Source organism: Ranitomeya variabilis, chromosome 3 (genome assembly GCF_051348905.1).
Source record: "Ranitomeya variabilis isolate aRanVar5 chromosome 3, aRanVar5.hap1, whole genome shotgun sequence".
NCBI lineage: Eukaryota > Metazoa > Chordata > Amphibia > Anura > Dendrobatidae > Ranitomeya > Ranitomeya variabilis.
Window position 1 is genome coordinate 455,462,027 of NC_135234.1, and position 14,887 is coordinate 455,476,913.

General features: G+C 43.9%; 1 protein-coding gene across 2 annotated transcripts in view; it reads right to left on the reverse strand.

Annotated features, from left to right (window-relative positions):
• GCC2 (GRIP and coiled-coil domain containing 2) overlaps nucleotides 1-14,887 on the reverse strand; it is an 83,264-nt gene that overhangs the window by 7,606 nt on the left and 60,771 nt on the right. The window contains exons 17-20 of one of the 2 annotated variants that reach the window (XM_077296592.1): nucleotides 7,160-7,281; nucleotides 6,589-6,765; nucleotides 3,791-4,008; nucleotides 1,776-1,961 (exon numbers count right to left, since the gene is read on the reverse strand). In XM_077296592.1, coding sequence (XP_077152707.1) covers nucleotides 1,776-1,961; nucleotides 3,791-4,008; nucleotides 6,589-6,765; nucleotides 7,160-7,281 — 703 coding nt within the window. Of the gene's footprint in view, nucleotides 1-1,775; nucleotides 1,971-3,790; nucleotides 4,009-6,588; nucleotides 6,766-7,159; nucleotides 7,282-14,887 lie in introns of both variants that reach the window. The other variant, XM_077296591.1, reaches the window with a different exon arrangement.

Below are 14,887 nucleotides of genomic sequence, written 5' to 3' on the forward strand. Positions count from 1 at the left end.
CTGCAGAGCAGAGCTATTCACAGGAAGATGCAGGTCCTGTATGGTTCCAGGCTGTATGGAAGCTTCAGGACAATTGCATTAGTAAATGCAGAACTTCCTGCAGAGAAAAGCCACCTTCCGGGTTTCGATGCCGGCAAATGGTGACCGCAGGGAGGAAGAGGAGGGCCCGCAGAGTAAAAAGCGCTACTGGAGGAACGGTGTGTGTGTGTGTGCGGAAAGAACTTGCACGATGAGGCCGGAAAAAGGAGGCGGAGCTAACTGTTGGAGCGTTGAGGGGGCAGAGTTAACCGGCTGAGTTGAGATGAAGGGCGGATCTAACAGCTGCAGTTCCAAGGAGGGGCAGAGCTATTAAAATGAGGGGGCTTGTCTACAACGGGCGACAAAAAAGCCCGCCCAATGCTGCCAGGAAGAGAGGCAGAGCTAGCCGTGGAGGCTAGGCTGTGCTGAAGCCGGGGACTAAAGTGGAAAACAATCACCGACGAAGCAGGGGAGGGTGGCGCAGAGGCCCAAAGTTAACGGTATCGTAACCCTGCTCCCCCAAATCCCTACTGCGCTGCAAACATACCCTAGGAGAGAAGAGAAATTATATAAAATCAGCGAAAGCTAGATCTTCCTATCTTCATTCTTTCCTTCTATTTTCCTCATCCTTACCTGAGCATTCTCCTCAACACCTCTGGACAGGAACCTGAGAGGGAGAGAAAAAGAGATGTACCTCTCCATAGAAGACCATCTATAGACGTCCGAGCCTCTTGGATTGAGGGACGTTCATGCCTCCTGAAACCGACAAACTCTGGTGGGCGAGTGGGTAGGAGACAGGGGCCAGGACCAAAGTTAGGAGTCACCTAAACACTCTTCATGTGTTAGGGGTAGGGGTCCTGCTGGATAGATGTATGAAGATATGGAGTAGCAGTACACGCCATACTCATAGTCTCTACGTGGAAGTACAGTGTGACAGTTCACACTCATTCCCTCCAGAGGTAAAGGAGAAGATCCATCTAAAAAATAAAAAAGGGAGACGTTACAGGAAAATGCCAAAAACGGAGTTAGATATGGGTCTAGTGAAAGACCTGTGTCCACCTCCTAATGACTCTAAGCTAAAACAGATTAACCTAGTGCCAGACGGTGGGTGTAAACTGCGGAGCTAACTTTTTTTGTGCATAGTGTCAGCCTCCTAGTGGCAGCAGCATACACCCATGGTTTCCCGTGTCCCCCAATCAAGCAACAGAAATAAATTCTTTTACAGCTCCTAAAACTGCATGTACGGCAAAATGAAAAGAAAATGTGCCTGGCTATGAATGGAGGAAATAGCTTGATCGTGAACAGAATAAGGGCTACTGTACAGGTATCATGTTTGCAGTATTATAGAAGACAGCCTGACTCACAATTACTAGTGCCAAATTCTCTGAAAAATGATAAGAGGTAAAGAAATACTATCAGTATGTTGATTGCTGAACTAACACACCTTTGTTTGCAGACTGAAATCCAAAGAACAAGATGCCGACTGTTTGCATTTGCTTTATCTGAGTTTGTCTTATTTTAGGACTACTGAGTACCTGCACTCACATGCTTCCTATTTATCATGTACATATTAGCAATTATCAAGCATGAATGCTATTACAGGCAACGGCTGGTTCCTTGCTTTTATGTAATAGCGTCTGTGTTGTGTCTGTGTTGAGAGAGTGATCTGTCATTTAATTTTTACGTGCCACATTTGTTCAGACTTAGTAGCCCATCATGTCATTGTATCATCTTCTGAATAGAAATACAAGGTTTACCAGTTTTTGTCTCGGAAGAGTTAAGGAGCTGTTCAAATGTAGCTACGTAGGTGCTGGCAGAGGACACCGATTCATTATCCGTGGTTTCCATTCCTTCTCCTTCCTCCCTGGCAATGGAGTACAAGTCCAGGATATGAAGATCAGCTGGTCGTCTTTCCCGTGAGCTCCTTAGAGGCTGCTGGGAGCCTGAGGGACCTTAAAAAAAGAAAACAAGGAATAAATGGAAGAACGCTTAACTAATAACAAAGAGACTAGAAAAAGCACAGCAGAGAAATGCAGTTTCCTTCCAACATCCATATTCTTAATTTTTAGAAAAATTATTAAAATACAAAACACAAAAACTGAAACTTAAACTCTGTTACATATTAATTTGGCCTCTGATAATCCATAAATTCTAGCTGATCAGCACAGAATTGTAAGATTTAACTGAAAAAATAAAATGGAGTACAAGTTGGTATGCATGCAAAATATAGGAGCATGTTCACACTCTCTATTAACCAGACAAAACCTAAGATAGAAACAAAATTAACATCTACCCTGTTGTAAGTAAGTTCAAGTAATAGTGCATATAAATATCTGAGTACTTCATAAACATTGTTTTTGATAAAAAAAAAAAAAAAAAAAAGTGAAAGTCACCCCACCAGCATCAAGGTGTACCCAAAAGAGGTTAAGACCATCCCGATGTGGGTACACCTTGATGCTGGTGGGATGGCTTTTATTCTTTTCTTTAACCAAAACCTGCGTTTACCAAATGCTCGATATTATTTATATACATCATTACCTATCTGGTCTGATAAAAAGAACAAAGTTGTAGAAGCAGATTTTTTATGTATGGGCTTTCTTCCTGGAAACTCTTTACCCTTTCATGTGATTTTTACACATTGACATTTGATATTCCCGATGGCTTCAGTGGCAGATGTACCTTGTCATGTGCAAGTGACACATTTCCGTAATATTCTGCACACACTTGTGAAACTTGCTAATCTGTATATCTGCAAGCATGTGTTGCCTCTCACACCGGTCCCAGCTGAGTACACATGTTGTTACAAGAATAATCACTTTAACACTTTGCTGACGAGGTAAGAGGCCAACTGTTGCAGTACGAAATATAAAAGAAACAGCATTTTTTGGAAAAACACTTTCAGTCTTTGATGCAATTTTGCTTTTAGGGAAAGTCAGAAGTGGATTTAGCAAGAGGGAGAAATAATTGTCCGTTATATTTTCCTTTCACTTTGAATAAAAAAAAAATGTAGTGACAATGTTAAAAAACAACAAACAACAAAAACACTATGTGTGAATTCACCAGACAGGTGATAATGCCAGTGGATAACAATGCCAGTACTAATCTTTCACTGCACCAGATTCATCAATAGGGCTAAACCCCACACACCCATTAGATTGTCAGCCGCACCCACCAATATCAATGGATTCGGCCTGTACTCAAATGTATAAGGGGGTGCTGACCAACTGATTGTCAGGGAACGTGTTCATCAGGTCTGTCCGATTTCAGACTGTTGATTGCTTTGTTCTCCCGTAGAGAAGCTGCCAGGAGACATGCATGTTGGCGGCTGTCTCATAGAGAAGGGAATCGGGAACTGATTCATCCTGCACAAACCACGGGCAGCATGAATCAGAGACTGGCTACCATACTGCAGCCAGGTATGTTTCACTTGGAAACGCTCCACTTTGAAAAGGTGGCCTGGGGATGATGTGACCAGAACGGCTTGTCACAGAGGTATATCCTTGGCAACTTCTCCCATTGACTGACAGGATAGTGAGAGATTTGTAAGCCTGGATGAAGCTAAAGGATCCACTGGGAACCAGCCTCTTGGAACACTCATCCTAATAGCGTTTAAAAGTATGTTCTCTATGAAATACTGCAGCGTTTCAGAGCAAAACATACCTCCGATTCATGCTCCTTGTTGTTCAGGCAGCAAGAATTAGTTGACGCGTTCCCTTCAATCTAATATCAACGGGACAGAATAGATGCAAGATCATCAAGGTATAAAACTTACTTGTTATAGGAACCTCGCTCTTCGCTTGGAACAGTTGGGTTTCCACTTTAGATAACTGCTGCTGCAAAGTCTCCACGGTCTTCCTATGATCATCTTGCAAATGTCTCACTTGGTCCCTGAAGCTGTTCCGCTGTGCCTCATTTTGGGCACTCAATTGACTGACCACTTGAGTTTGCTCAGTCTTCAGGACCATGTTTTCTGACTGTAAAGTGCACAGCCTGGAAAATAAGTCACACAAGAGAACGGTCTGTTAATCTAAAAAAAAGATGAAGCCTAAAATGAGAATTGTAGAAAGCGACAGCTGGCTCAAGAGGGTCATATACACGAAAGCTGCAGCTATAAATCACATTTAAAACAGAATAATTACTTTTTGAACCATTTGCTTAAAGAAATCTCAGGACTTGTGTATACACCTTTTAGAATGATTCTATGGTGAATTTATCACCTACCCACACAGGATAGGTGATAACTTACTGATCGGTGAATATCTGACAGCTAGGAAAAGCATTGATTGACAGAATGGGGAATTTTTTTTTATTTTTTTTTTAATCCTCGAAGGGGCACTTGTATTCACTAGGGTTGAGCGAAACGGGTCGTGCATTTTTATAAGTCGCCGACTTTTGGCAAAGTCGGCGTCTCATGAAACCCGACTCGATCCCTGTGCGGGGTCGGCCATGCGGTACACGATCTTGGTGCTAAAGTCGCGTTTTGTATGACGCGTTTAGTGCCATTTTTTCAGCCAATGAATGAGCGTGGGCAGAGTGATGACATAGGTCTTAGGGGAGTGATCGCCTATCATCATGTTATCGCTTGTGCGCAGTAGGGATTTGGAATGTGCAATACAAAATTTTCTGTGCTGGGACAAGAGAGAGAGAGTGAGAGTGAGAGAGAGAGAGAGATTGACGATACGTGTCACTGAGCTCAGCGGCTGTGCGGAGGTTGACGATACGTGTCACTGAGCTCAGCGGCTGTGCGGAGGTTGACGATACGTGTCACTGAGCTCAGCGGCTGTGCGGAGGTTGACAATATGTGTCACTGAGCTCAGCGGCTGTGCGGAGGTTGACGATACGTCACTAAGCTCAGTGCATGAGCCGTGCTCTTGAGCTCATCGATTTGTTAGATCGCTGACGTGGGCTGTTGACTTGACATCACCGCTACAGCCAAAAGATTGAGGCCAGAGCAGCACTGGACCAGGGAAGGGGAGCACCTTGCTGACGCATTTATTTTACAGAGTTTGGGGACCACTTTCCTGAAAGTGGACAACTCCTTCCATGCTCTGTGTCTACTACAGATTTTTTCAGTTTAACATTTTGAAAAAAAAAGGCTTCTGAATATTTTGCGGTGTGTTCGATTTCATAGTGAACCTGTCTGCTTATTCATGCTGCCAAAGCCTCAGGCAGCATGAATCAGAAATTGTCTTCTATATTCTAGACACCTATGTGTTACTCCAAAAATCTGCAGCTCCAGAGTAAAATATGGTTGAAAGCGTGATCAGGGACAGGGTGACTAGCCCAAGAGGCAGGTATCTGCAGGCTTCTCCCCACCCACTCAACTTTACAGACAGGTCTCTCCCCTTACTATAGTGTATGTCTTTAAAGAATGCATTTATAGTGCCAGAGCAATGTCCTCCCTATTTAAAGGGGACCTGTTAGATGATACATGGGTGACTAGTCATACAGGTGGGTCCCCAATGTTTTCTCCCTGCACGCTGACAGTGACTGACATCTATAGGCACTGGGTAACCGCCTGTACGACTAGTCACCCGTGTATCAGTCCCCGGTGGATATTAAAATCATGTTTTTCTCTGAAACGCAGCAGCATTTCAGAGGCAAACATACATGGCTGATCGTACAGCCAGTGGCTGATACATGCTGCTCACGGTTTGGGCAGCATGTGTCAGCTAACAGGTTCCCTTTAAATAGAGAGGACACTGCTAGTCACTTTCACGGTTTGGGCAGCATGTATCAGCTGAAAGGTTCCTTTTTAAGTCCTGGCTCCAAATACTGGTCAGAGCCCCTTAATAGCCCCCTGATAACAATGCTAGCAGATTCTCCCACATAAACAGTGCCAGAAAAGCCCCGCACAACAAACAGCACAGAATACACGGAGGCTAGAAACAATAAGCCAGACTAGCTTCACATCAATTTATGAACATATCTAATGGATAAGATGAACATATATAAAAGCCAATGTTTACCCCCAGCCACCGATGTCATAGACAGTAGGCCACATTGTGGTCAATGGTGTACATGTGCCCCTCTATGTCACTTTCTGATGCCAGACTCAGACATGTTGTGAACACACAGCAGCACATCAGATTGTGGCTTTATCGGTTATTTCCGTCTTGCATCTGCTTTTTTCTCATCCAAACCCCCCCCCCCCCCCCCAAAAAAAAAAAAAAGCAACAACAACCATGTAGTAGGTAAGCTGTCTGACCTTTTTTTCCTCCATTGTCACATTGCAATGGATCCATTAAAAACAAGTGGATGTCTTCCATTCCTCATCCATTGTTAATAATCTCTCAAACACTTAATTGGCCGTTTCTAGGATGTAAAGACGGCTCAATAGGACACTGGGTGAAATGGACATACAGATCCATAAAAAAATGGATGTAGGAATAGTCACATGGGTCTGTGTGCTCACTGTTTAAGAAAAAAAGGGGACAGCACACAGATGAGGAATCCTATGTGTGAATGTGCTCTCAATACGTCCATCTACATTCATATTTTGATAGAGTTATGGAGACTAATGACTGCAGCAAACCCTTCCAGTTCCGGTCCTGTACAGGAATGACTCACTTTTCCCTGAGCTCGGCCTCCTTTGTCACGGTCTCCTGCAGCATCTTATTATGTCTCTCCAGCAGCATGTCATGTTCTGTCTGCAGGGACTGCAGCTCCGCCGCGTTCATCTGTAATGTGTGCTGGGCTTCTAGGAGCTTGGACTTCACTTGATCCAGCATTGATTGCAAGTGCTCTCTGAAGAAAAGAAAGCAAAGGGTTAAAGTGTGTCAATGGTCCTAATCCTAGTAATAATTAATGTTAACTTGCATCTCTGCTTCATTCGGAGCAGTTTGTAACTTTTTTAAAGACGTTTTAGTTTAGAATACCCGTTAAGGGCCAGGAATGGTCTCCAACTCGAGCCTGGTTAGAGCTAATGTGCTGGTCAGGAACACACCGGGACCATATAATCAGACCCCTTTTATATAGTGAGCAGAGCCTCACTTTCTTGTAAGCTTTCGGCCTGTGGCGTGGATGAATGGAAGGAGTACAAGCCATTTTTGTTAATTCAGCAAATATCTAAAATCTTAGTTTTGGACTAAACAGCCTCTAAACTGTAAAAGGATATTGCCGATCCTGAACTTGCGGTTACCTCTCTTTTTGGAAGGCCTCTTGTTCAGCTTGGGAGGCAGATTTATTCTTCTGTTGCTTTAACACATTATGGACACGGACTTTGTAGCTTTCAAATTCGGCAGTAACTGCGGCCTGTTCAGCCTGGAACATAAAGGAATGGGAATAAATGACTTATTACTTCCTGAATGTGGACTTTCCGCCATTTAACTATCCAACCTTACAGCCATGGTCTCCACAAAACCAGAAGCCTTCACCTTTGCATGTACTGCTATGTGCCATTACAGCTGTCTGCTTTGTACTTTTTTTTTTTACAATTTAATGGTATCGTGGATGGGCTCAGACAATCATGGCTGTCTACGATGTCGTCATTATGGATGACCACTCCCTGCAGTCAGCTGTACTGATGGGATGTAATGTTCCCATGGACGACACATCATCACTGTGCACACAGAACTGCGGAGAGGAACCGGAACATTGGCAGGTATACTAACAAGTGTCAGATTGTAACATTTGCTGTTCACTTCTAGGGCAGTATACAGACTGGCTCCAGTGCAGGAACAATATACGCTTCTCTCTTACCCATAGTCAAGTCAAAGAAAGGGACGAAGAGCGTTCTAGCTCCTGCCTACAGATATGCCAATCTGGGAGTAGGGGCTAGTGCACATGTCCGTGCCTTAGGCTACTAGTCTGCAGTCACTATGTGCCTGCAGACTTGTGAATCCTGACATGGCACGCAGTGAGGATTCTCCAGCGTCGGGACCGGGCGATTAAGTCACTGCAATTACCACATGTATGCAAATCACATTCTTGCGGTCACGTGCCCACCACCGGAGAGTCCGCTCAGCATGTAAAGTATGCAGAGTGACCAGACAACCTGTTTGGAGGGGTATTCTACAAACGATCTATCGATCTGCTAATGCACAGACATTTTTTTGCTCTGTTTTCCATATTTATGAAAGTTCAATGTTCAGCAGAAATGTATTTCTTTATCTGCCAATTATTATTCAAGGGGTATTATAGTTTCCTCAATAAAATGAATTCAGTGTGGAATGAATAGTTATGCAAATAGCTCAGTATTGGAGATCTCTGCTTGTAATAATCAATATATAAGAAAGGGTCAGGCATTGAGATTCCACCTGCCTGATCCTTGCCGGTTGTTTGTCAGAAGAGAAGAGATTCAGAAGGTACTGATACACGTTAGATGGCCGGCAGGTAAAGCCAATGGCTAGCTGTAACTTTACACTTTATTTTAATGTTTCTGGGGAGAGATCCCATCAGCAATCTGGGGCTGCCCTTTTTATTTATTAATTCAGGCAGGAACTTGGTAGAAAAGGTTGGGCCTGAACGTCTGTTGTGGGAACCCTGCACGCAGATCAGGATCGCACAATCCTTCTGTGGCCGCTCTCACAGTGAAAGATCTCAGCACTGCCACATCATTTACTAAGCGGTGACAGAAGAGAAACGTCTGGGATCAGTTAACATACACGGTGGGCATGAGCTCTTGCTTTTTCAATGGTGAAAGGGGCTGTGGGATCCCGCAACCAGGAATTTGTAGCCCAACTTTTGATAGAAAGCCCGAATCTTTCGGGAGGGCATGAGGGCGTCTTCTTCACTAGTGAGGAGCAAGAGTGCTCCGATAAAGTATTATCAGAGCACGCTCAAGTGCTAATAAAGCATCTTCAACATGCTCGAATAATATGCTCTGGTCCCCGCGGCTACTAACCAGCCACAACACATGCAGGGTTGTTAGGCAATCCCAGCCTTATCCGATCACGCTCGCTCATCACTATGAATCTTCACACTTTTTGTAATAACGTATACTTAGAAAAGTCACCAGTCTTGGGCTGCGCACTCACCATACTGGGGATAGGCAGGGTGCTCCGACAGTGTCGGGCAGGCTTACAGCTGCCGCTCACTGTGTACGGAGCAGTGACTGTGGCCGCTCCGGGCGCACCTCTATGAAAGTTGGTGGCTCTCGGGAGGAGGAATAATGTTATCTTTCTCTCAGTTGCCGCACTTTCAGTAGAGACAGGCAGCACTGTCACACTAGATCTGCAGGTTCAGTAAGTCGGCCTGCAGATTATCCCTATATCAGCAGGTTAATGGCGTTTGGGAAGGTGACATGTTCTCTTTAGACTTGTTAGAAATATAAAAAAGTAATCTAAAGGTTTCACATCACATTTCAAAGCCTTTAATGGACAGGGTAAAGTCTGGACACACAGGAAATCTCATTAATAGTGATGAGCGAGTATACTTGTTGCTCGGGTTTTCCAGAGCACGCTCGGGTGGTCTCCGAGTATTTATGACTGCTCGGAGATTTAGTTTTCCTTGCCACAGCTGAATGATTTACAGCTATTAGCCAGCTTGATTACATGTGGGGGTTCTCTAGCAACCAGTCAATCCCCTCATCTTCTCAGGCTGGCTAGTAGCCATAAATCATCCAGCTGCGCAAGGAAAACTAAATCTCCGAGCAGTCAAATACTCGGAGACCACCTGAGCGTGCTCTGGAAAATCCGAGCAACGAGTATACTCGCTCATCACTACTCAATAACTATCATTAATTTAATTAACTATAATAGAATTTTGCAAAGTGCATTAACCTCTGCATTGCAAATGATGGAAATAATTTTGAAGAAGTTAATATTCCAATTAAATAAAATGTTGGTATATTTCATTTCTTGAAAACCTGTAATTTTGCCTATGAGACTCATGTGTTCAGACTTTAGGGACACCCTGTATATTATATGTTGGTGATGTAAGAGCCTATGGATTTTCAAAGCCCAAAAAGGTTCGTGGCATACAGTAGAGATCAGATAAATACAGTAAAACATGGTGTGTATAGCTAATAATCACAGAACCCGACGGTCCCCTTTATAGTGAGTTCTGTCTGTGGCATTGGTATTAGCCTTGTCGGGGATCTGACACATTATTGTCGTTATTCTGTTCCTAGAACTCAAGCAGAACACCCCAAATAACCAATGCAGATGTGAACAGAGCCTTATCCAGAAAAACCTATGTGATGTGCACCTATGTGCAATTAAAATGTATTCTACAAGTGATATTTTGCCTTTTCTGAATAATATTTCATATGCTGTACATTGTCTTGTTGTAATATCTGATAATTGTTGTGCTCTTTTCTCTGTCCTTTATATGTAAGCCCACCTTGATGAAGGGACCCCTGTGCGCAGAAAACTTGCAAGTAATCATTATTCCGGTAAGCCAATAAAGGTATGACTCCTACAATAGTTTTGTCTTTTCACACAAAAGAATTTGACATGACACACCAGAGAAACCCAGCGTCTTGGAAATGTTCACATTCTTACACGGAGGAGTGGAAGACAGGAAGTGTCAGTGGTTCAAACAAAGCAATGTACAGCAGGAAGCACAAGGTCAGCGGGTAACAGATGTGAGCAGTGGGAACCCGCCAGAACAACTCTCTGCATTCAGCTCGCCAGGCTGAGAGCCAGAAAGAAAGAAGGTTTCCAATTATATGTACTGTATGTGAGGTAGGACCGGACAATCCAGAGGAAAAAATCCCACCATACCAAACGATCTAGAACCTTCAATAACCACCTTTGAGACCTTGAAATTCATACAATAGTGTATTTTCCTCTCAGCTATAAGAAGTATTAATGTGAATTCACATGCCGTAGATTGTAGCAGAAATGTCTGAGACTGTCCCATTCATTAGTATATGGCTTACAGTAATCCATTCTTACTGCCATACAGATTTGTAGAACTCAATCTCAGTCGCATAAATTCAAGCTACGAATCTGCTGCGTGTGAACTGAGTTGCAGATGGTATGCACTGATAAAGCTTGCTTTCCATAACTCCACTTACAGACTTCATCCACTACAAGTTCATGATGAAAACTTATTCTGTTCTCCATCTGGCCAAAAGTCTACTACTCCACCCTCATCACATCGCTAGCAGAAAAAACTCCCTCCCGAGCCAAAAAGTACAGGCCCCTGTCAATACCTCAGAGCTGACGATCAGGCCACTTATTTTCTTGACAAAATTAATCATATCCGTCATTACATTTTTTTTAAGACTCCCTCAGAGCCTGAATCCACTTCCATCTGCACCAAATTCATTTTCTACCTTTAAAACCGTCACACAAGACGTTACCAGGCTCCTTGCTTCTTCTCGCCCTAGAACCTGCGCTAGTGACCCTATTCCTTCACATCTCTTCCAGTTTCTCTCCCCAGTTGTCACTACCTGCCCAACTAAAATATTTAACCTCTCTCTTCCAGTATCTTTCCCTCTTCATTCAAACACGCAGTCATTACCCCTTTACTAAAAGGAAAAAATACCTCGACCAGAACTGCAATGCTAACTACAGACCCGTCTCCAATCTTCCCTGCCTTTCCAAACTCCTGGAACACTTGGTTCACGCTCGTCTAATCCACTTTCTTTCAGACAATGCTCATCTTCACCCATTATAACCTAGTTTTCGCTCTTTACATTTTGAAACTGCCCTCACCAAAGTCTCTAGCGATCTACTAATAGCGAAATCAAATGGCCACTACTCCTTGATGATTCTCCTGGATTTCTCTGCAGCATTCAACACTGTGGATCACCAGCTCCTTCTTACTATGCTCCACTCTACTGGCCTCAAGGACACAGTTCTCTCTTGATTGTTCTACCTATCTGACTGATCCTTCACAGTATCTTTTGCAGGCTCTTACTCTTCTAATCTTACCCTTAATATGGTGGTTCCCTCAAGACTCTTAGGCTATGTGCGCACGTTGCGGATTGTATGCATTTTTGCCATGGTTTTTAACTGCGAAAACACATACACAACACAACCCACTGAATTCAATAGGATTCCGCAATGCGGTGCTAATGATGCATATTTTTCAGCGATGGAATCGCATCACGGAAAAATACGCAGCACGCTTCTTTGTGCGGAATCGCCGCGATTCCGCACAAATAGGAATGCATTGATCCGCTTACTTCCCGCATGGGGCTATGCCCACCATGCGCAAAGTAAGTGGATCATGTGCGGATGGTACCCAGGGTGGAGGAGAGGAGACTCTCCTCCAGGCCCTAAAAAAAGAATTAAAATAAAAAATAGTTATATAATCACCTTCTGGCGGCCCCAGATCCAGCCCAGGCCTTAGCGATGCTCCCGGCAGCTCCCGTTCCCAGTGATGCCTTATGACAATGACCTGTGATGACGTAGCGGTCTCGAATGATGCTACGTCATCTGGAGTCATTGTCGCGAGGCATCCCTGGGAACGGGAGTTGCCGGGAGCATTGCGAGGATCGGGAAGGCTGCGGGGTCCGCCGGAAGGTGAGAATATCACCATTTTTTATTTTTTAAATTATTTTTAACATTATATCTTTTTACTGTTGATGCTGCATAGGCAGCATCAATAGTAAAAAGTTGGTCACACTTGTCAAACACTATGCTTGACAAGTGTGACCAACCTGTCAATCAGTTTTCCAAGCGATGCTACAGATTGCTTGGAAAACGCTAGCATTCTGCAAGCTAATTACAAAACGCTAGTGTTTGGCGGGAATACGCATGCCAATTCCACTGCGTTTTACCCGCGGCAGGGAGTTGCGGAATTGCCGTGGAAATTTCAGCGGCAATTCAGCAACGTGTGCACATAGCCTTACTGTTCCTTTTATTCATTTTTAAATCAGCACTACTGCAACTCTCTACTTATCGGTTTCCCTCTAACCAAATTTCTAATCTCCAATCAATCCTGAATGCGGCAGCCAGAGTTGTATTTCTGTCCAGCTCACTGCACTAGTTGCCTATTCGTTTCAGAATACAATAGAAACTTATTTCTCACCCACAAAGCTCTCCACAGTTCTGCACCACCCTATATCTCATCCCTTATATCTGTCTATCACCCTACCCATGTTCTCTACTCTGCAACTGATCTATGACTAATATCCTCTATAATCCAAAAATCCCAATTCCATCTCCAAGACTTCTCTAGTGCTGCGCCAATTTTCTGGGATGCACTACACTGGACAATCCGACTAATACCTAGCCCTCACATTTTTAAGTGTGATTTAAAAACACTTCTCTTTCGATAGGCTTATCACCTCAATTCAGTAACCCAACTTAAGGTACCTTCACACTAAACGATATCGCTAGCGATCCGTGACGTTGCAGCGTCCTGGCTAGCGATATCGTTGTGTTTGACACGCAGCAGCGATCAGGATCCTGCTGTGATATCGCTGGTCGTTGATTAAAGTTCAGAACTTTATTTGGTCGTCAGATCGCCGTGTATCGTTGTGTTTGACAGCAAAAGCAACGATACCAGCGATGTTTTACAATGGTAACCAGGGTAAATATCGGGTTACTAAGCGCAGGGCCGCGCTTAGTAACCCGATGTTTACCCTGGTTACCAGTGTAAAATGTAAAAAAACAAACAGTACATACTCACCCTCTGTTGTCTGTCACATGTCCCGCGCCGTCCACTTCCTGCACTGACTGAGCGGTGGCGGTAAAGTGAAAGCACAGCACAGCGGTGACGTCACCGCTCTGCTGTTAGGGCCGGCACTCAGTCAGTGCAGGAAGCGGACGCCGGGGGACGCGAAGGTGAGTATGTACTGTTTGTTTTTTTACATTTTACACTGGTAACCAGGGTAAACATCGGGTTACTAAGCGCGGCCCTGCGCTTAGCAACCCGATGTTTACCCTGCTTACCCAGGGACCTCGGCATCGTTGGTCGCTGGAGAGCGGTCTGTGTGACAGCTCTCCAGCGACCAAACAGCGACGCTGCAGCGATCGGCATCGTTGTCTGTATCGCTGCAGCGTCGCTTAGTGTGACGGTACCTTTACCCCTGTTCCTTCTTTGTAAACTTTCCTCAGAATCTCAACCCTATATTCATCTGTCTCCACATCTTCTATGCACCCAATAGCACACCATAACTGCACTTAGATACTGGCTGATGACCGACTCATGCAGCTTATTTGAAATGCCCGATTTCAGGGCTGTGGATTCGAAGTCTGAATCATGGAGTCGGAGTCCGAGTCGTGGATTCGATTTTGGTGGAGTCGCAGTTGGCATAAAATAGACTGACTTCAACTCCTAAAATATATAATACATTGGGTTCAGTAGTACAATGCAGGATGTGCTGTAAATATTTTCGTAAGAATTAGGTAAAGTTATGAAATGTCCTAAAAATGTCTGTTCTGTTCCTGATCTCGGCTTTTAGTGGAGATGAATCTGTGCTGCACTTTATGCACATGCTCAGTAGTGACCCAAGTGCTGTGTGGGAAATTGAGGAGTCGGAGGTTTGGCTTACCAACTCCACAGCTCTGCTTTTTATTATAATGATGGCTGGATCACACATGACAAACACTTTCTACCTTTCGTGTCCCAGCGATTTCCTTATAGATTGTAGCTTATGAGCAGAGCCCTCACTCCTCCTGTAACTGTTGAACTGTGTGTTACTTTGTGATGTCTTTATTATCTGTACATGTCCCTGCTTAATTGTAAAATGCTGCGGAATATGTTGGCGCTATAGAAATTAAATTCTTATTATTTATTACTTCATCTCCGCCTTGCTATTACACACAGTGTATGAGAGCAGCGTGTGCTGCTCCCAGTACAAGTACTTTCCAGAATTCCTATGGCGTATTGCACAAGTCCAATAATTACATTTAGAAGAATGTTTATGGCATACTGCACAAGAAAACATAATTACATTTCATAAAAAAAAAAAATCAATGCAAATTAAATTCCTAGTCGCCAAGACCATGGGAATTTATTTCAACTT